The sequence below is a fragment of the Megalobrama amblycephala genome, linkage group LG9 (assembly GCF_018812025.1).
Source record: "Megalobrama amblycephala isolate DHTTF-2021 linkage group LG9, ASM1881202v1, whole genome shotgun sequence".
NCBI classification, from domain to species: domain Eukaryota; kingdom Metazoa; phylum Chordata; class Actinopteri; order Cypriniformes; family Xenocyprididae; genus Megalobrama; species Megalobrama amblycephala.
Window position 1 is genome coordinate 581,941 of NC_063052.1, and position 22,162 is coordinate 604,102.

At 40.2% G+C, this 22,162-nt stretch overlaps 3 protein-coding genes and 1 long non-coding RNA gene across 4 annotated transcripts; all 4 read right to left on the reverse strand.

Annotated features, from left to right (window-relative positions):
- Positions 1-497: 497 nt before the first annotated feature.
- LOC125274666 lies at positions 498-2,942 on the reverse strand. Its single transcript, XR_007186311.1, has 2 exons — positions 2,818-2,942; positions 498-1,438 (listed from the first exon to the last, which is right to left on the reverse strand). It is a non-coding gene; the product is annotated as an uncharacterized LOC125274666 (long non-coding RNA).
- A 2,866-nt stretch (positions 2,943-5,808) lies between these two features.
- Positions 5,809-6,983, reverse strand: LOC125274665 (spore coat protein SP96-like). The gene is made up of 2 exons (XM_048201056.1): positions 6,831-6,983; positions 5,809-6,354 (listed from the first exon to the last, which is right to left on the reverse strand). Exons 1-2 carry the CDS (start codon positions 6,891-6,893, stop codon positions 6,046-6,048), a joined length of 372 nt encoding a protein of 123 aa, XP_048057013.1. The 5' UTR covers positions 6,894-6,983; the 3' UTR covers positions 5,809-6,045.
- A 24-nt stretch (positions 6,984-7,007) lies between these two features.
- Positions 7,008-14,861, reverse strand: LOC125274663 (mucin-2-like). The gene is made up of 2 exons (XM_048201053.1): positions 14,725-14,861; positions 7,008-10,180 (listed from the first exon to the last, which is right to left on the reverse strand). Exons 1-2 carry the CDS (start codon positions 14,797-14,799, stop codon positions 8,264-8,266), a joined length of 1,992 nt encoding a protein of 663 aa, XP_048057010.1. The 5' UTR covers positions 14,800-14,861; the 3' UTR covers positions 7,008-8,263.
- A 1,786-nt stretch (positions 14,862-16,647) lies between these two features.
- On the reverse strand, positions 16,648-21,260 carry LOC125274664 (threonine-rich protein-like). Its single transcript, XM_048201055.1, has 2 exons — positions 21,148-21,260; positions 16,648-17,600 (listed from the first exon to the last, which is right to left on the reverse strand). Exons 1-2 carry the CDS (start codon positions 21,220-21,222, stop codon positions 17,157-17,159), a joined length of 519 nt encoding a protein of 172 aa, XP_048057012.1. The 5' UTR covers positions 21,223-21,260; the 3' UTR covers positions 16,648-17,156.
- Positions 21,261-22,162: the final 902 nt, after the last annotated feature.

Consider the following 22,162-nt stretch of genomic DNA (forward strand, 5'->3'; position numbering starts at 1 on the left):
GAAAAAAACATTGATCTCTTCTCTCATATCAGACTGCCAGGGCCTAAAATTAACCAAGCGCCAAATGCGTGTAAAAATAGGCGTATGAAATGATGTCAATCGTCAGTAACATTTTTATGAATTCTAACAATGCAAAATTTGCTCGGGACAGAAGTTTAAGCCTTGCCAATTTAAATATTCAAGCTCAAGAAGACGCGAAAGGGAAGTTTTCTGTGCGCAAACATCCGAAGCGTGCGTCTCAGACGGCCCGCAGATTCTGAATGGAGTTTTGGATCAGTGCAGCTCTTAAAGTGACAGCAGCCTAATAAACCTGCTGCTGTCTGTGTTTTTAATGATAACCAAACAACAAAGACAAAGAAAAAATCACTCACTGCTCTTTCCTGAGTAACTTTATTAAGGATTAATCTGTGTTTAATTTATAGTAATATATATAATTTATTGTGAGTTTTCACTCGTATCACGGCAGGTAAAAAATATATTTATGCTGGTAAATTTACTTAAGTCACTGACCATAAAGTAAAGTCCAGAACCATAAAGTCAGTCGGATCATTTGACATTCTGATGACGTTTAGCCAAAGACTTTACAATGTTTTCCCAAGATGTCATGAAATCATAAACCCAGTATAAGGAAATGACTGATTACATCAATTACTTTAATCCAGAAAACTCTCATAAAACATCATGAAAAGGACAGGAGTGACATCATGTTTTCATCTGTGAATAAACCATAGGATTCTTTAAATTAGTCTTCGTTAGTGATGCATCGATCACTTTTATGCACATGTTCATTGCATTTTAATTAAAATTCAACAGAAATTCACAATTTATATTTGTCAAGCTAATTTCAAGCATTCAGGCATGAGACACATATTCAGTCAATAAAACTCCTCCGTCCGTTTACTACATTTATGCATTTACCCGAATGCTTTTCAGTCACAAAGCAACTTATATTGCATTTGTATTCGTCTACTTATGCTACAGTTCTTTACAGAAGAGCTTCAGATCATCAGCGTGAACATCAGCACTGACAGAGAAGAGACGATGACGGAAACTCTCAGAGACTCGCTGGACGATTCAGTGGTCAGAGTCGGGGTTTGTCTTGTGGTGGTGTTTGATGGTGGAGAGGTGGAATTGGTCAGATGAGTGTTCAGATCTGTGGAGATGTTGAAGTATCTGCACTGGTTTCAGCAGTGCTTGAAACTGTAGTCGTTGTAGTTGAAGAAGCATCAGTGGTTGAAACAGTGGCTGAAGCTGTAGTTGAAAGGGCAGTTAAAGCTGTAGACGTTGAAGCCGTAGTTGACGTATCTGCAATCGTTGAAGCCGTAGTTGACGTATCTGCAATCGTTGAAGCTGTAGTTGAAGCTGTCGTTGAAGCTGTCGTTGTTATAATTGCAGTTGATGTTATTGTATCTGTAGTGGTTGAAGATGCTGCATTATCCTTTTAGGGAACAATTTAAACAATCATTAACCAATGCCATTATTGTAGATGTTAAACATAAACCACAAAACATAATTTGTTCCTCAGATTTCATTTGAAACTTCCCCTTCCCTGTTATACTGTAATAGCTGTAAATATAAAGCTGAAAATCATTTCCTTAATTGTTATTTTTGTCTTCTCGCCCATTAAAAATATCTGAGTATACTTAAATAATGACATAAATCATACTTGAGGAGCGGAACTGAATCAGAATAGATCAATATCATTCTTACATTATTGACAAATTGTTTTTTTTTTTTTTTTTTTTGGTAACACTTTCCAATAAGATTTCAACATTAGTTAACTTTAACATTGAAAAATAATCTTAATTAATGTTAATTTCAACATTTAGTAATACATTATTAAAATGAAATAAAATTAAACATTATTAAAATCAGTTGTTAATATTATTTAATGGACCTGGGCTTTTTATTAATTAATTAAGATATTTTTATTAACTTTTAAACAGGACCTTAAGTTCTTGTTTTAAGCATTAGTATCACTGTTTCATTAGATTTATGCTTAAAACAAGAACAGAAAATAATTAAAGATATATTCTTTGATAACAAGTCTCATTTTTCCTGTCAGTTAATTAAATTTTTTAACATGTTTGGACATTTCTACTGGAAAAATACATATTATATTATATTATATTATATTATATTATATTATATTATATTATATTATATTATATTATATTATATTATATTATATTATATTATATGTGTCCTTGGACCACAAAACAAGTCATAAGGGTCAATTTTCGGAAATTGAAATTTATACATCATGTGAAAGCTGAATAAATTAGCTTTTTAGGTTATGACAATATTTGGTCGAGATACAAATATATGAAAATCTGAGGGTGCAAAAAAAAAAAAAAATCTAAATATTGAGAAAATCGCCTTTAAAGTTGTCCAAATGAAGTCCTTAGCAATGCATATCCACTTTATGGTAGAAAATTTACAAAATATCTTCATGGAACATAATCTTAATATCCTAATGATTTTTTAGTTTTGACCCCTATAATGTATTGTTGGCTATAGCTACATATATCTCCATGCGACTGACTGTTTTTGTGCTCCATGGTCACATATTATACTATAAATAGATGCACTCTGTAGTGTTTGTCTTTAGTCTGTAAAACATTTCCCGCAAAGTTCAACATTTGCATTCTCATCTCATCTAGAAAACAATCACTTTAGACATTTTACTAACTAAAATCTCATTGTCAACTAAATCTCATCTCAAATTTCTCTTTTCTCATCATATTTTACTGTGAGAAGATGATGTGGTGTGAATATGAAGCACTGATGTGTGTGTGTGTGTGTGTGTGTGTGTACCTGAGCCAGCAGCAGCAGCAGCAGCGCACAGAACCCTGAGATCAAGCCCTTCATGATGGACAGAGAGGAAGTGGTCAGTCTGTGATCAGGTGTGAATGAGCCGCGTCCCTCCACTGCTCTTTTATAGGGTGCAGTGATGTCATGTTCTCAGGTGTGCATCAGACACTCCCTCTATTCCTTCTGTGTGTGAGTGTGTGTGTGTGTGTGTGTGTGTGTGTGTGTGTGTGTGTGTGTGTGTGTGTGTGTGTCCATCATAATCTTACTTTTAATGCTAAACCCTTTTCCTGTAAGCTGAAACCAAATGATTGTCTTCTTCATTGTGTGCTCATCTCAAAAGAAGATCATTGAAATCATGACTTCATGCAGGTGTGTGTGTATGTATATATTTGAACAAAAATATAGCCTGAACAAAAATTATGTTGCATAATTTGGCATGTTTCATTGCATTATTATCACAAATAAAACACTCGACTCTAAGCACAACTATGCAATATACTTGCAAAATCTTTTATAATATTAAATAAGGAGTGAAGATGTGAATCATTGGTGTTTTATTATATTAGACGGTGAGTTTATTGTATTTTCCAGTTATACTGTAACAAACGCTTACGGGCAGCTGCTGAACTTTAAGGGTCAGGTTAAGTTTCTTAGAAATATCCTTCTACTTCCTTGTTCCCCTGTATCATGTGACCATATTAAGCAAAATGTGAAAAATATGATTCCTATATATAATAAAGATAAGACACAGTCACAAAACATCACTGAAACAGAGAAAGAGTGACTGTATGTGATTATTTCAGCATTATATGATGCTTCTGTTTCCCTCTTGTTTGTTTCCTCTATTTTCATTCGCTTGAACCGAAAACCTCTGCTTTAGTCAGCGAATACTGCCAATGTAGGTCACATGGATTTGAACAGTAAATTATTTATGGATATTAATGGAATGGACGCGTATGAATTCAGCGTATGTTTGCTTATAATGTTTGACTTTGTCAAGCGTAACATGATAAAACAGTTTAACATGACGATCTGACTTAAGTCATCATTAGAAAGATTATTAGTGAGAATAAAAGTATTTTAATGTGCTCCAGGAAACTGATCTCGCAACATGAAAACTGATATAGACATAGAGGATATATGAATTATTGGATCATCAGTCATTGAATATCAAGAGAAGATATAGAGAAATATTATGCAAACAATTCAGTTTCACATCTTTTAATTATTCATCTTTTACAGTTTTTTACAGACGCTAGGACACATTTCTCAATACTTAGGTCACTTTTGCAAAACTCTTCACACAATTCTCCTAAACCAACTTTCAGCTTGCCAAAGTAGTTCATTTCACATCCAAAATGCACTAAATCTACCAAAACACTTTATTCAGGTCTCAAATCAACTCATTCTTCCAAAGGTTGACAGCCGACAAACACACTTTGTCTCCCACAAAACAATGACCTAAAAAACACTAACAACATGTAGCATTATACAATGTTTTCTTGTGTAAAACAAGGACACATCTCTGTTTATAATTCACTGCAATAAATGTTACTGGAATGAATCAGACATGATGCAGAATTCACCAACATTTTATGTCGTTTATTTATTTTTATTTTTTTGCACTGAGTAATTCCAAAATACAAGAATTTGTATACACACCATCCTCTGATACAGACACAATTCAATTGTTTTTATAGCATTTAATTTTAAGATTTAAAATATATTTCATTAAAATATTACTGTAGGAATGTAGCAATTTGTTCTTATTCAGTTTTGTATTGTGTTATTGTTTTGAACATAAGTTTAGCAGTTTTGAAAACAGTATGTAAGCATGTGCAGATTGGCCTGTACATACACAGAGTTTTGGCAGTTGTTGTGTCTGAGTAAAAAAATTTGAGAGATGTAGTCATTGAATGCATTTTGTGCCAAAGCAATGATAATCGATCCTCAGTTTAGCCCACATAGACTTCTGTTGTGCTCACTGTGTGAAGAGTTTTGCAAAAGTGACCTAAGTATTGAGAAATGTGTCCTAGCGTCTGTAAAAAACTGTAATACCTACAAAATATTTTTACTGTTTAAGCTGCTGTGTAAATTTATGACGTCAGTTCATATAACGGTAACTATACACTCATTTTGTTAATAACTTCCTTAAATGTTTTTATAAAGCATTCTGCTGTAAATGATTTTGTTGTGTGTTCATTCTCATTAGAGTTTCCTGGTCATGATTGAGTCTGAAGCGTCACGATGTTGACCTTCACCGAGAGGAAGTCCAGCGACAGACAACAGATCGTTCATGAACATCTTCTGGTGTGGAAACCTGCAATTTTGATCAATTAGTGAGGGAAATAGATTAAATAATCCTTGAGTCATGTGTGTGTGTGTGTGCATGTGTTTGTGTGTGAAAGTGTGTGTGTGTGTGTGTGTTTGTTTGTTTATTATAGTTTGTTTATATTACATTGTGGGGACCAAATGTCCCCACGATGTAATATAAACCTGAGCTCACCTACATCGTGGGGACCGGTCACCGGTTAATTATTTATTTATTTTTATTTTTTTAGTAAATTAATTATTAAAAATACTAAATGGTGGTTTTGTGAGAAAATAAAGGTATGCACAGGTTCCTGTGATGGTTAGGTTTAGGGTTAGGGGTAGGGTAGGGGGATAGGAAGTACGGTTTGTACAGTATAAAATGCATTGCGGCCTATGGAAAGTCCCCACAATTCACAAAAACCTAACATGTGTGTGTGTCTGTGTATGAGAGAGAGAGTGTGTGTGCATGTATATGTTTGTGTGTGAAAATGTGTGTGTGTGTGTGTGTGTGTGTGTGTGTGTGTGTGTGTGTGTGTGTGTGTGTGTTTGTGTGTGTGAGAGTGTGTGTGCCTTTAACTCCAGTATCTGAACATTTGAGAATGAAACCAGCATAATTTAGAGTATAATCAGAATGAGTGCATTTATGTGATAATTTATAAAGACATTTATAAGGGAAACAAGTGTATTTATTTATTTATTGAAATTAATCATTTTATGTCCTTATAAAAAAATATGAAAAATGTATTTCCCCCTGAAAAGTACTGTTAATTCCTTATACTTTTCTCACAATCAGTTTATTGTCAACCCAAATATTATATGTGCATGCATTTAAAAAGTAAAGAAAAGACAAAGTTCTCCATTTAGTTAATCATATACACAGAAGTTGAAGCAAATGATTCTCCTGATGTTCAGCTGATTTCAGCACAGGTTCAGGATCAGCAGCAGGAGCAGCAGACGCACCGAAGCGCTTCCGATGATATCTCCGTTTGTGCTGCTCTGTGGGTTCATCATCAGTGTGCTCGTCGTGCCGTTACTGCTTGTGCCTGTTGTTGCAGCTGCAGTCGTGTTTGTCGTTGCTGTAGTCGTGTTTGTCGTTGCTGTAGTCGTGTTTGTCGTTGCTGTAGTCGTGTTTGTAGATGTTGGAGTAGTAGCTGCAGTTGTAGAGATGTTGGTCTTCATGCTGACTGTGGTTAGGGTTAGTGTAGTTGAACTCGCTGTTGTTTGGTTCTGAATCGTCAACAGAAAATGAATTGCTTATCAGCATGAATCTCTTTAGAACCACAGTACAAGATACAGTGCCAATCATGCTCAGACACGCCCACGTGTGACATCACTCGCCCCGCCCCTTTATCTTATCTGAGGAAATATTCAAATCAAACACTTTGAATATGACATCAGCAGGCTTTACATTAACACAGATTTTTTGTTTCACTTCTATGCGTAAAACACTACATTTATTGTTTTCACCTGAGAAAAACATGTATAGAGTGTTTTTAAGGTTTGCTAAACTATTAATATAAAGCCACAACAAAAACAAAGATGTCATGAATAAAAAATAACCTCTTTACCAATTGGCATTGCATGATAGAGAGTAAACTGTTATATTTCAAAACAAAAGTCACACTCATTATTTACATGGATGATTTCCTTAATACAAAGTAGCATTTAATGAATTTAAATGATAATGTTTAAAATGAAATTACCGTGGCAGATGTAAATAACAGCAGAGCCGTCATCAGCAACGTGAAAAACAAAATCTTGAACATGATGCGATGGAAAGACGGACAGTCTGGTGCTGGTGGTTAGATCTGGTTTGTGATGACCAAACCCCTTCTGAAGATGCTATTATACTCTCTCTGAGCAGCCAATCAGCTGGCCGATTTTAATCATGACACTTATACAAGTCTTTCTTAATGTCAAAACATTATTTTGTCATTTTTCCCAGTAAACATCTTTAAAACTTAAGCAAAATCAATAAAGACATACTAGTCAAGTCACCTTCATTTCTGCTTTATACAATACAGATTTACAGTCATAAACAGGAAAATAATGATCAATTCTGCTGTAAAGCAGCTGTAAAAAAGACTTGTTTTAAACATTTTAGGAATTTAAGTAAGAGTCTTATTCTAATCAACAAATGAAAATACAGATTATTTGCTTTTGCAATAAATAGTTAAGATAAATAACTTGATGAACATGTGACCTCAATGGTTAATTTGGTCTGAATCATGTCACCATGAGTTTTTAATCCAAAGATATTTAAACAGTATATGATAGATTTGTCTTTCTTAAGCCCAAATCAGTAACAGTGATATTGTATGAAAGTAGGACACGTTCAATAGCAGCGGAACGGCTGGAATGCTCAAACATTATTATCAAATCTAACCCTTGTGTCAGAACTAGAAGAACATTAAACAGGTATGATAAAAATGAGGAATCAGGAGTGAACTTAAAGGTTTAGAAGGGGAAAAAATAGTTTTATACTATATAATGTTTATATGTAATTTTATTGATGTTCGTGACAAAGACCATGAGTCAAATAAATTGAAAACGAAATTGCAGGAAATGTCCTGTGCTTATCAGATACATCAGATGAAGATTTGCATTTGGCTTGTTGAAAACGAAAAGTTATAGTGAATGTATTATGAACGGTTATAATGAAATGTGCTGCACAAATTCCTGGTTACTCTGAAAAGCAGGAGGTAAACAAAAGGTACACACATCCAGCAGGTAAAAAGCTCAATAAGGAGCTCAAGCACAAAAAACTATCATAAAAATGACTTCAGACCAACAAATGAGTCCCTTCACCCAACTGAACATATTCAACATAATACAAATTTACAAGCATTTGAAAAACGGAAATCACAACAGTTTTACTCCAAAATCTATTCTGTTTGTCATGTTGTTGTCATAAATGTGGCGTTCATTCAACAGGAGTTAGTAAGGCTGTGTTCAGATCAGTACAACATGAGGTCAGTGTTGCGTCACACAAAATTTGAATGATCTAGACATGAAACCTCCACAGAACTGCAACCCTGACTGCAAACTACAAAATAATTAACACACATAGTTAATGAGAGTTAATAATAATTAATATTATTTGGCTCCCGGGCGACTGAGGATCAAAAATTTTGCATTAATGTTCCACTATGACAAGAATCATCAGAGACATCAGCAGAAGATCAAAGTGGACATACTGGGCTGAAGCTGCGGTGGAGACAGTGGTTTGGGTTGTAGTCGGTGCTGGTTTTGTAGTCGTGGTGGTGCTACTGTTGTCCACAGTTTGGGTTGTGGAGGGTTGAGTGGAAAGACTGTTTGGAGCTGTGCTGGTAATAAGAGCTGATGAAGTGGTATCGACGCTTGAGTAGGTCGTTGTTGGAGCTTTTGTAGTCGTGAAGGTCGTTGTTGAAGTGCTTGTAGTCGTGAAGGTCGTTGTTGGAATGCTTGTAGTCGCGAAGGTCATTGTTGGAGCTTTTGTAGTCGTGAAGGTCGTTGTTGGAGTGCTTGTAGTCGTGAAGGTCGTTGTTGGAGCTTCTGTAGTCGTGAAGGTCATTGTTGGAGCTTTTGTAGTCGTGAAGGTCGTTGTTGGAGTGCTTGTAGTCGTGAAGGTCGTTGTTGGAGTGCTTGTAGTCGTGAAGGTCATTGTTGGAGCTTTTGTAGTCGCGAAGGTCATTGTTGGAGCTTTTGTAGTCGTGAAGGTCGTTGTTGGAGTGCTTGTAGTCGTGAAGGTCGTTGTTGGAGCTTCTGTAGTTGTGAAGGTCATTGTTGGAGCTTTTGTAGTCGCGAAGGTCGTTGTTGGAGTGCTTGTAGTCATGAAGGTCGTTGTTGGAGTGCTTGTAGTCGCGAAGGTCATTGTTGGAGCTTTTGTAGTCGTGAAGGTCGTTGTTGGAGTGCTTGTAGTCGTGAAGGTCGTTGTTGGAGTGCTTGTAGTCGTGAAGGTCATTGTTGGAGCTTCTGTAGTTGTGAAGGTCATTGTTGGAGCTTTTGTAGTTCTGAAGGTTGTTAGTGGAGTGATTGTGGTATCGACGCTTGAGTAGGTTGTTGTTGGAGCGCTTGTAGTCGTGAAGGTCGTTGTTGGAGCTTCTGTAGTTGTGAAGGTCGTTGTTGGAGCTTTGTAGTTCTGAAAGTCGTTAGTGGAGTGATTGTGGTATCGACGCTTGAGTAGGTTGTTGTTGGAGCGGTTGTAGTCGTGAAGGTCGTTGTTGGAGCGCTTGTAGTCGTGAAGGTCGTTGTTGGAGCTTCTGTAGTCGTGAAGGTCGTTGTTGGAGCTTCTGTAGTCGTGAACGGTCGTTGTTGGAGCTTCTGTAGTCGTGAAGGTTGTTGTTGGAGCTTCTGTAGTCGTGAAGGTTGTTGTTGGAGCTTCTGCAGTCGTGAAGGTCGTTGTTGGAGCTTCTGTAGTCGTGAAGGTCGTTGTTGGAGCTTCTGCAGTCGTGAAGGTCGTTGTTGGAGCTTCTGCAGTCGTGAAGGTCATTTTTGGAGCTTCTGTAGTTGTGAAGGTTGTTGTTGGAGCTTTTGTAGTCGTGAAGGTCATTGTTGGAGCTTCTGCAGTCGTGAAGGTCATTTTTGGAGCTTCTGTAGTTGTGAAGGTTGTTGTTGGAGCTTCTGTAGTTGTGAAAGTTGTTGTTGGAGCTTCTGCAGTCGTGAAGGTTGTTGTTGGAGCTTCTGTAGTTGTGAAAGTTGTTGTTGGAGCTTCTGTAGTTGTGAAGGTCATTGTTGGAGTTTCTGTATTCGTGAAGGTCATTGGTGGAGTGATTGTGGTATCAACGCTTGAGTAGGTTGTTGTTGGAGCTTCTGTAGTCGTGAAGGTCATTTTTGGAGCTTCTGTAGTCGTGAAGGTCATTGTTGGAGCTTCTGTAGTCGTGAAGGTCGTTGGTGGAGTGATTGTGGTATCGACACTTGAGTAGGTTGTTGTTGGAGTGCTTGAAGTGTTGAAGGTCGTTGTTGTAACACTTGTGGTATTGATGCTTGAGTAGGTCATGGTTTGCGAGGAAGTTTGTGAGGCTACAGTTGAATCACTGACTGTTGTGGTATTATTGATCTGTTCAGATGTTTTCTGTTAGGAGGAGATAAAGCTCAGATGAGATCATTTCTATTGATAAAATTGATATAGATAGATAGATAGATAGATAGATAGATAGATAGATAGATAGATAGATAGATAGATAGATAGATAGATAGATTCAGTATCCCTCAAAATTAATAAAACAGTGAAATGCAAACTTTGTCTGGCTATCACCAGACCAAGCTCAATTTAAAATTGAACATTGGTCTGGGGAGTTTGCTATGTATTTCCTACTGCACAAGAGGCGTGATCAACAAGCATTATTCACGCAATTGGATAGTCCTTCAACCAATCACATCAACGATCCGGGTGACGTAGCCTACTTTTGCAGAGTGATGCGAAAACTCCAGACAGGCTTAGTTTGTATTGGTTTGTAGCATTGATCAGCGGTTTGCAGAAGCAGCAATGGCATCGAGCGATTTTTGCAGGTTGTGCAAAAAAACATTAAACACCCAGTCGAGCGATTTGTTTGCTAAACTAAAGAAGTCATTTAGCATCATTGAGAGGTTAAAAGGAATTGGATTGACGGCCGTGCGAGAGACGTCATCGTGTTATATCTGCCCAGAGCCATAGAAAGAGCTCTGTACCCACCAATAGCGAGCAAGGTGGATAAGCCAGTCTGTGATTGGTTCCCACAAAAGTGTAACAGATGCAACAGAAATGAATGTACGGGTTTCCAGACTGAGTTGCCGGGCGAAATCAAATCGCCGGCAGATCAGGCTGGGTTTACCCAGTCTAATGCAAACTCAGAATATTACACAAACCTGCAATAATTAAATGAAAAATTATACAAATGTACTTTGTATTTAATCTCACTTTATTAACCAATGTTTTTTCTGCTGACTTTTCAAAATGACTAGAGAAGCATCACACTTGTATTTCATTTTTTGTTTATTTTGCTGAATTAAGAGGGTGCTTCTCAAACTGAAGGCTGTATCCTAGTGAGGGTGTGTCCTTCCTAGTCCAGCCCTTCAGATGCTTGTAGGCTAGTGTCCTTCACAGCAATAAACACTAGAATGAGATGCTCTGGTAAGTGCACATGGCTACGTCACTGGCTTTTTTATTAATACAGTACATTGAATGACAACCGTCTGTGGTCAAGCAAAAGATAATATGTATGCCTTCATCTCAGAAACATTATTTATGTTTTACACATGAACATGACAGAATAAAAGACCTGAAAATGAAAACAATGGAGATTGCGTCCATTAATGTGGGCCCTACGGGGTGTTTTCACAGGCTCAACGGGGCCGTTATTTTTGTTTTTCAAGGAGAAATTAACTTAGAGGACTATGTGGAGGAGTTTAACGGACAATGAGAAGAAGTAGAAGAAGTAGAGGAGGATCCCACCACCAGCCCCACTTAACATCTGTCACCTCTCCAGACCCAGCACCCATTCCCACTGCGGATTAGGAGCCAGAGCCCAACACAGAACGTGAGACCCAGCCATTACCCACCACGGATATTATGCCTGAGCCCATGCCCACATCAGAGCCAGCTGCCAAGTCCATCCCGGATGCAAAGCCTGAGGTCCCGGCTGACCAGGTGTGTGAGCCTGCTACAACATCTGTGCCAGTTGGAATATTGATGGTGCTGGAGGAGGTTTGAATGGCTGATCGACTGGGAGATGGAGGTAATGCTTCCCATCCTGTCCACCTGCAAACCTTCTCTGCCAATGGTCCCCTTCTGCACTAATGTCTCTTTGTCAACGCTAGTCCGCTAGTCCTTCATCGCCAGTAGTCCTGTCCAGCTCTGAGTTGTTGTCGTCACCACAGTCCCTGTCCATCATTAAGCTTACCTCCTCATCCAGACTTCCATTCCTGCATGCTCTACCAAGGCCAGCCATTCCCTTATCTCCATCCCCACCTCAGCTAACTACCTTCAGCCCCTCAGCTCTACCATCATCCCTGCCATTCAGCCCTGATCTGCCTTGGGGCTTCCTGATGACAGCTCTGGCATGAGGTGTCCCAGGCTTTGCCTCGTCCCTCTGGGCCCTCATTTCACCTCGGCCCGTCTGCCAATCAGCTCTGCCCTGGCTCCTCGCCCCCTCGGCTCCATCCAGAGCCATCGTCCTTCCAGCTCCACGAAGCTCCCTCGTTCACCGGCACCACCTTGGTCAGTCGTCGCTCTATCATGGCAATGGACTAAAGGGCCTTTGGCTGCCCCTCATCTTTACACCTCTATGACTCTGTAGGGCTCCTCCTTCCCTCGGCTATGCCCCTGACCTCACTCACATCAGCATCGCCTCAGTCCTCCGGCACCCTGGCTCCACCTCGCCTATTTGTCGTTGGGACTCCACCTTGGCCTCCCAATCTGAAGGTCTGAAGTCCCGGGTGAACAGGTGTGTGAGCCTGCCACAACATCTGTGCTGGATGAGGAGGAATGGCTGATCGACTGGGAGACGGAGGTAGTGCTTCCCACCCTGCCCACCCCGAACAGAGATGCCACTGGTTCCCCCCTGCACTAATATCTCTTCGTCATCGCTGGTCCTGCCAAGCTCAAGTTTTTCATCTCCACCAGTTCTGTACACAGTGTGTTCTTTGTCAGCACCAGTCCTCTCCAGCTCTGAGTTGTTGTCATCACCACCATCTCTGTCCATCTCTAAGCTTGCCTCCACACCCAGACCTCCGTTCTTGCATGCTCCACCAAGGCCAACCATTACCTCATCTCCGTCTCTGCTGGCTCCCCTTATCCCCGCAGCTTTACCATCAGCCCTACCATTCAGCCCTGATCTGCCCTGGGACTTTCACATGCCAGCTCTGCCCTGGCATAAGGAGTCCTGGGCTCTGCCTTGTCCCTCTGTGCCCTAAGTTTCACCTCAGCCCGTCGACCAATTGGTTCCGCCTTGGCTCCTCGCCCCCTCAGCTCCACCCAGCACCATCATTCTTCCAACTCCACGGGGCTCCCTTGTCCCACAGGCTTCACCTTGGTCAGTCATCACTCTACCATCGCCACAGACTTCCGGGGGGTTCGGCTGTCCCTTATCTTTCCACCCCTACAACTCCATTGGGTTCCTACTTCCCTCACTCACACCGGCATCCTCTCAATCTTCCGGCACCCTGGCTCCACCTCGCCTATTTATCGTTGGGACTCCACCTTGGCCTCCCAATCTGAAGGTCTGAAGTCCCAGGTGAACAGGTGTGTGAGCCTGCCACAACATCTGTGCTGGATGAGGAGGAATGGCTGATCGACTGGGAGACGGAGGTAGTGCTTCCCAACCTGCCCACCCCGAACAGAGATGCCACTGGTTCCCCCCTGCACTAATGTCTCTTCATCATCGCTGGTCCTGCCAAGCTCAAGTTCTTCATCTCCACCAGTTCTGTACACAGTGTGTTCTTTGTCAGCACCAGTCCTCTCCAGCTCTGAGTTGTTGCAAGCTCCAACAAGGCCAGCCATTACCTCATCTCTGTCTCTGCTGGCTCCCCTTATCCCCGCAGCTCTACCATCAGCCCTACCATTCAGCCCTGATCTGCCCTGGGACTTTCGCATGCCAGCTCTGCCCTGGCTTAAGGAGTCCTGGGCTCTGCCTTGTCCCTCTGTGCCCTCAGTTCCACCTCGGCCCGTCGACCAATTGGTCCGCCCTGGCTCCTCGCCCCCTCAGCTCCACCCAGCACCATCATCCTTCCAACTCCACTGGGCTCCCTTGTCCCACAGGCTTCACCTTGGTCAGTCATCGCTCTACCATCGCCACAGTCTTCCAGGGGTTTGGCTGTCCCTTATCTTTCCACCCCTACAACTCCATTGGGCTCCTACTTCCCTCACTCATACCGGCATCCTCTCTCTTCCGGCACCCTGGCTCCAGCTCCCCCGTTCAATGCCGGGACTCCGCCTTGGCCTCCCAGTCCTTTGGTGTTACTGGGTCCGTTTGAGAAGCACCCAGAGTGTTGAACTTTCTTCTTCTGCGTGTTGTTCTTCTGCATTCCAGAATAGCTGCACAGCTGAAAGGTTTGTTTGAGCTGCACCCTCTACTGTACAGAAGTGAACACACATTTTCCTCTGTTAGATCGGATAAAATCTCCACATCAGAAATATCAAATCCAACCCCGGATCTCATCAAAGATATCCATTTGTCTGGTGTTTGCAACCCACCAAACCTGTCAACCTTGTCTGGTACCTCTATTAACAGCCTTCTATCACCCTGAGACTGTAAAGCCAGAGAAGAGCAGCAGAAGACGAAGCGATGATAATAAAAAGAGCAGAATTTATTGAATGATCTTAGTTACGTATGTTTCAATGCTCAGGGTCCGTCTAGATGTTATACTACTCAATGCTCTGACTTCGTCTGACCAGTACAATTCCAACAAGTGTTATTATACCAATGGAAAATTACTGCTTCACAACATCATCCTGTGAAATATTGTTATAATTTAAAATAGCTGTTTTCTATAGTAGAATGTAATTTATTTCTGTGATCAAAGCTGAATTTTCAGCATCATTACTCCAGTCTTCAGTCTCACATGATCCTTCAGAAATCATTCTAATATGATGATTTGGTGCTCAAGAAACATTTATGATTGACGTATATGATAACTCACCTGAACAGAGAAGAGCAGCAGGCAGAAATAGAAGACAGGTCTCATCTTCTGAGGTGTTTGTATCCAGCAGGTCATTTATGTCTCTGTTTATGGATGTGCCAAATGTCCATCCATCCATGCTTTATATACACACTTCCTGAAAAACTGCCAGCTGGAGCCATTGCAATATGCAAAATCATCTTTATGTATGACTAGTCTGAGTGATGTTTTCAGTTATCATAGTAACACCTATTCATCATTAGAGATATCCAGAGCATTTGACTGTTTGTCAGCATGACTAAAAAATTATGTTTGCTTTTCAGGAGCTTCTGTTGGTCCCTTGTCTCGCTTCATCTTGATTCTGGTGCTTTTCACTTCTTATTCATTGCACAGCTTCCAAGGAAGACAATATTTATACATGTGCACTGTAAAAAAAAAAAAACATAAAAAAAAACAGATAATGTACCGGCAGAAAATTAGCAGGACATTATCCAGTAATTTTACGGACATTTCTGTTAACCCTAAAACACAACGCAATGAAGTTCAAAATACAGGTAAAACACCTGTAAAAATAAATATGGAAAATTGCATCAAATTAAAACAGTACATTGCGTACATTGATTTTTAAAGTGTGTTTTTATTGTTTTGCAGCAAATCCTTCTCTTTTTTTTTCCAGAATTCACTGCATGTTTGTCTTGCTTTTGTTTAAAAATATCTAAAATCAAGATACATTTACTGAAGATTCAAAATGACTGAATATATTACGTCTTGTTTATTGGAAAAAAAAAAAAACACCAAAATGAAGTGAATTTGTGCTTAAAACAAGAACAAATGTCTGTCAGTGGAGTCAGAAATATATACTTCATTCAAAGGGAAACAAGATTATTTTTCCACTGACCTGCTGCACTGAAAAATAAATGATTCCCAAATCATTCTCACAAATATCACTTCTGGAATATATTTCTGGAGAAATATAATCCATAATTTTGAATGTAGAAATGTAGCTAAGTTTAACTTCAGGTTTGCATAATCAAATTTACTGGAGAGCAGACACAACATCATAGGTTGAGTTAATAAACAACGTTCTGTTCACAAACACAAATAACCTGAAAGGCGATAAGATATAGTTTGACCTTCTGTGAACTGTTTTGACCCTCTGACATTATGGATGACGTGCGTCGATGATGATGAGTTAAAATTGCAGAAGCTGTTTTGCAGTAAATGATCTTTGAGAGGAAGTTTACAAAGTTATCATAGTGCAACAAACTCTGAGTTTGAAGAAGATCAAATACATTTTAATTCGTTATTTTGATGGCAGAGCCCATTCAGACAAATTAAATATTTATTAATCTTTTTGTTTCTGCTAAAGTTGTGCAGGAATAAACACAGAACTTTCTAAAACCAGTCATGTTTTCAATGCAGTACGACATTATGAACTGTGAGATCAGTTCAGTTTTCTTTAGATCTGCTGGGAAATCACGTGTGTGTAAATAACAGGAAACTAATTATCGTGAGACAATAATTTATTTCCATAAACAAAAACAAGAGAAATGTTCATTCAAAATATGAATGAGCAACATTTGAAAAAGTTTAAATTGTTTACATTGTGATAGATAGATAGAGTACAATAAAAAAGGAAAACAGTATATTTAATAATAATACATAATGCATTATCCTTTATATTTATACATAACACAACTATATTGTTTGAGGTCATGTATAAAATGAAGAAAAAATGGTTTAGAGCCAGTCTATTTAATGCATTTGATCTTTTTTATTTTATTTTGTTTTTAGGAATATCATATTAAAACAGTCAGAATATCAAAGAAAAAGATTAAAGGACTTAAATATTTTAATTGTTTTTAAAAGCTTCTTGTTACATGACATAAGTTAGAGAAAGTTCCAAAGCCAGCAAAACATTGTCTTGATAATGTACATTTATGTGCTGCACAAATTCCTGGTTACTCTGAAAAGCAGGAGGTAAACAAAAGGTACACACATCCAGCAGGTAAAAAGCTCAATAAGGAGCTCAAGCACAAAAAACTATCATAAAAATGACTTCAGAATAACAAATGAGACTCCGAAAACGATGTCCCTTCATACAAATAAACATATTCAACATAAGACAAATTTACAAGCATTTGAAAAATGGAAATCACAACAGTTTTACTCCAAAATCTATTCTGTTTGTCATGTTGTTGTCATAAATGTGGCGTTCATTCAACAGAAGTTAGTAAGGCTGTGTTCAGATCAGTACAAGATGAGATCAGTGTTGCGTCACACAAAATTTGAATTATCTAGACATGAAACCACCACAGAACTGCAACCCTGACTGCAAACTACAAAATAATTAATTAAATTCAATTCAATTCAATTAAAACACATAGTTAATGAGAGTTAATAATAATTCATATTATTTGGCTCCCGGGCGACTGAGGATCAAAAATTTTGCATTAATGTTCCACTATGACAAGAATCATCAGAGACATCAGCAGAAGATCAAAGTGGACATACTGGGCTGAAGCTGTGGTGGAGACAGTGGTTTGGGTTGTAGTGGAAAGACTGTTGTTGTTGGTTGTTGTTGTTGGAGCTTCTGTAGTTGTGAAGGTTGTTGTTGGAGTGCTTGTAGTCGTGAAGGTCGTTGTTGGAGCTTTTGTAGTTGTGAAGGTCGTTGTTGGAGCTTCTGTAGTCGTGAAGGTCGTTGTTGGAGCTTCTGTAGTTGTGAAGGTTGTTGTTGGAGTGCTTGTAGTCGTGAAGGTCGTTGTTGGAGCTTTTGTAGTTGTGAAGGTCGTTGTTGGAGCTTCTGTAGTCGTGAAGGTCGTTGTTTGCAAGGAAGTTTGTGAGGCTACAGTCGAATCACTGACTGTTGTGGTATTACTGAACTGTTCAGATGTTTTCTGTTAGGAGGAGATAAAGCTCAGATGAGATCATTTCTATTGATAAAATTGATATAGATAGATAGATAGATAGATTGTATGGCTATCACCAGACCAAGCTCAATTTAAAATTGAACATTGGTCTGTTGAGTTTGCTATGTATTTCCTACTGCACAAGAGGCATGATCAACAAGCATTATTCAAGCAATTGGATTGAAAGAGCTTTGTACCCACCAATAGCAAGCAAGGTGGATAAGCCAGTCTGTGATTGGTTCCCGCAAAAGTGTAACAGATGCAACAGAAATGACGTACGGGTTTCCAGATTGAGTGGCTGGGCGAAATCAAATCGCCGGCAGATCAGGCTGGGTTTACCCAGTCTAATGCAAACTCAGAATATTACACAAACCTGCAATAATTAAATTATAAATTATACAAGTGTACTTTGTATTTAATCTCACTTTATTAACCAATGTTTTTGCTGCTGACTTTTGATTATCCAATTCAACCATGCCAATAAGCCAAAATGACTAGAGAAGCATCACACTTGTATTTCATTTTTTGTTTATTTTGCTGAATTAAGAGGGTGCTTCTCAAACTGAAGGCTGTATCCTAGTGAGGGTGTGTCCTTCCTAGTCCAGCCCTTCAGAGGCTTGTAGGCTAGTGTCCTTCACAGCAATAAACACTAGAATGAGATGCTCTGGTAAGTGCACATGGCTACGTCACTGGCTTTTTTATTAATACAGTACATTGAATGACAACCGTCTGTGGTCAAGCAAAAGATAATATGTATGCCTTCATCTCAGAAAACATTATTTATGTTTTACACATGAACATGACAGAATAAAAGACCTGAAAATGAAAACAATGGAGATTGCGTCCATTAATGTGGGCCCTACGGGGTGTTTTCACAGGCTCAACGGGGCCGTTATTTTTGTTTTTCAAGGAGAAATTAACTTAGAGGAGTACGCGGAGGAGTTCAATGGAAGATTAGAAGAAGTAAAAGAAGAAGAGGAGGATCCCACCACCAGCCCCACTTAACATCTGTCACCTCCCCAGGCCCAGCACCCACGCCCACTACGGATTAGGAGCCAGAGCCCACCACAGACCGTGAGACCCAGCTATTACCCACCACTGACATTATGCCTGAGCCCATGCCCACATCGGAGATGCCAAGTGCATTCCTGATGCAAAGCCTGAGGTCCCGGCTGACCAGATGTGTGAGCCTGCTACAACATCTGTGCCAGTTGGAATATTGGTGGTGCTGGATGAGGTGGAATGGCTGATTGACTGGGAGATGGAGGTAATGCTTCCCATCCTGTCCACCCACAAACCTTCTCTGCCACTAATCCCCTCCTGCACTAATGTCTCTTTGTCAACGCTAGTCCTGACCAGCTCAAGTCCTTCATCGCCAGTAGTTCTGTCCAGCTCTGAGTTGTTGTCGTCACCACAGTCCCTGTCTATCATTAAGCTTGCCTCCTCATCCAGACTTCCATTCCTGCATGCTCTACCAAGGCCAGCCATTCCCTTATCTCCATCCCCACCTCAGCTAACTCCCTTCAGCCCCTCAGCTCTACCATCATCCCTGCCATTCAGCCCTGATCTGCCTTGGGGCTTCCTGTTGACAGCTCTGACATGAGGTGTCCCAGGCTTTGCCTCGTCCCTCTGGGCCCTTATTTCACCTCGGCCTGTCTGCCAATCAGCTCTGCCCTGGCTCCTCACCCCCTCGGCTCCATCCAGAGCCATCGTCCTTCCAGCTCCACAAAGCTCCCTCGTTCACCGGCACCACCTTGGTCAGTCATCGCTCTATCATGGCAATGGACTAAAGGGCCTTTGGCTGCCCCTCATCTTTACACCTCTATGACTCTGTAGGGCTCCTCCTTCCCTCGGCTATGCCCCTGACCTCACTCACATCAGCATCGCCTCAGTCCTCCGGCACCCTGGCTCCACCTCGCCTATTTGTCGTTGGGACTCCACCTTGGCCTCCCAATCTGAAGGTCTAAAGTCCCGGGTAAACAGGTGTGTGAGCCTGCCACAACATCTGTGCTGGATGAGGAGGAATGGCTGATCGACTGGGAGACGGAGGTAGTGCTTCCCACCCTGCCCAACCCGAACCGAGATGCCACTGGTTCCCCCCTGCACTAATGTCTCTTCGTCATTGCTGGTCCTGCCAAGCTCAAGTTCTTCATCTCCACCAGTTCTGTACACAGTGTGTTCTTTGTCAGCACCAGTCCTCTCCAGCTCTGATTTGTTGTCATCACCACCATCTCTGTCCATCACTAAGCTTGCCTCCACACCCAGACCTCCGTTCTTGCATGCTCCACCAAGGCCAGCCATTACCTCATCTCTGTCTCTGCTGGCTCCCCTTATCCCCGCAGCTTTACCATCAGCCCTACCATTCAGCCCTGATCTGCCCTGGGACTTTCGCATGCCAGCTCTGCCCTGGCATAAGGAGTCCTGGGCTCTGCCTTGTCCCTCAGTTCCACCTCGGCCCGTCGACCAATTGGTTCCGCCCTGGCTCCTCGCCCCCTCAGCTCCACCCAGCACCATCATCCTTCCAACTCCACTGGGCTCCCTTGTCCCACAGGCTTCACCTTGGTCAGTCATGGCTCTACCATCGCCACAGACTTCCGGGGGTTCGGCTGTCCCTTATCTTTCCACCCCTACAACTCCATTGGGCTCCTACTTCCCTCACTCACACCGGCATCCTCTCAATCTTCCGGCACCCTGGCTCCAGCTCCCCCGTTCAATGCCGGGACTCCGCCTTGGCCTCCCAGTCCTTTGGTGTTACTGGGTCCGTTTGAGAAGCACCCAGAGTGTTGAACTTTCTTCTTCTGCGTCTTGTTCTTCTGCAATCCAGAATAGCTGCACAGCTGAAAGGTTTGTTTGAGCTGCACCCTCTACTGTACAGAAGTGAACACACATTTTCCTCTGTTAGATCGGATAAAATCTCCACATCAGAAATATCAAATCCAACCCCGGATCTCATCAAAGATATCCATTTGTCTGGTGTTTTCAACCCACCAAACCTGTCAACCTTGTCTGGTACCTCTATTAACAGCCTTCTATCAGCCTGAGACTGTAAAGCCAGAGAAGAGCAGCAGAAGACGAAGTGATGATAATAAAAATAGCAGAATTTATTGAATAATCTTAGTTACGTATGTTTCAATACTCAGAGTCTGTCTAGATGTTATACTACTCAATGCTCTGACTTCGTCTGACCAGTACAATTCCAACAAGTGTTATTATACCAATGGAAAATTACTGGAAAATTAGTGCTTCACAACATCATCCTCTGACGATAAAAACCTTGAAATGGAGACATTCTCTTATCTCCTACCCAAACTTTTAATGTAATTTTTAATTTTGTAACAGTAATATTGTGAAATATTGTTATAATTTAAAATAGCTGTTTTCTATAGTAGAAAGTAATTTATTCCTGTGATCAAAGCTGAATTTTCAGCATCATTACTCCAGTCTTCAGTCTCACATGATCCTTCAGAAATCATTCTAATATGATGATTTGCTGCTCAAGAAATATTTATGATTGACGTATGTGATGATAATTCACCTGAACAGAGAAGAGCAGCAGGCAGAAATAGAAGACAGGTCTCATCTTCTCAGGTGTTTGTATCCAGCAGGTCATTTATGTCTCTGTTTATGGATGTGCCAAATGTCCATCCATCCATGCTTTATATACACACTTCCTGAAAAACTGCCAGCTGGAGCCATTGCAATATGCAAAATCATCTTTATGTATGACTAGTCTGAGTGATGTTTTCAGTTATCATAGTAACACCTATTCATCATTAGAGATATCCAGAGCATTTGACTGTTTGTCAGCATGACTAAAAAATTATGTTTGCTTTTCAGGAGCTTCTGTTGGTCCCTTGTCTCGCTTCATCTTGATTCTGGTGCTTTTCACTTCTTATTCATTGCACAGCTTCCAAGGAAGACAATATTTATATATGTGCACTGTAAAAAATCCATTAAAAAAAACAGATAATGTACCGGCAGAAAATTAGCAGGACATTATCCAGTAATTTTACGGACATTTCTGTTAACCCTAAAACACAACGCAATGAAGTTATAATAAATAAATACAGGTAAAACACCTGTAAAAATAAATATGGAAAATTGCATCAAATTAAAACAGTACATTGTGTACATTGATTTTTAAAGTGTGTTTTTATTGTTTTGCAGCAAATCCTTCTCTTTTTTTCCAGAATTCATTGCATGTTTGTAGTATTTTGTCTTGCTTTTCTTTAAAAATATCTAAAATCTTTTCTAAAAGCTTTTTTATTTTTTGTTTTTGACAAGGTTTTTGAGTATTGTCTCAAATAATTCTTAGATACTGTAAACAGGTGTAGAATACTGTTCTACATCTGTGAATAAACATTTTAGCTAACAAAAGTAAACATATCTGTAAAGGACAGGTTCATATCAATAATTGCACTTTTTCCCAGAAGACACTAGAATATTTGCAAGCAAAGAAAAGAAAATATGCTCTTTATTATCTGGAGAAGAATTACAAAATTTACATAATATAATTTCAAAGTTACATCTAAGAAACTCTCCAGAAGGAT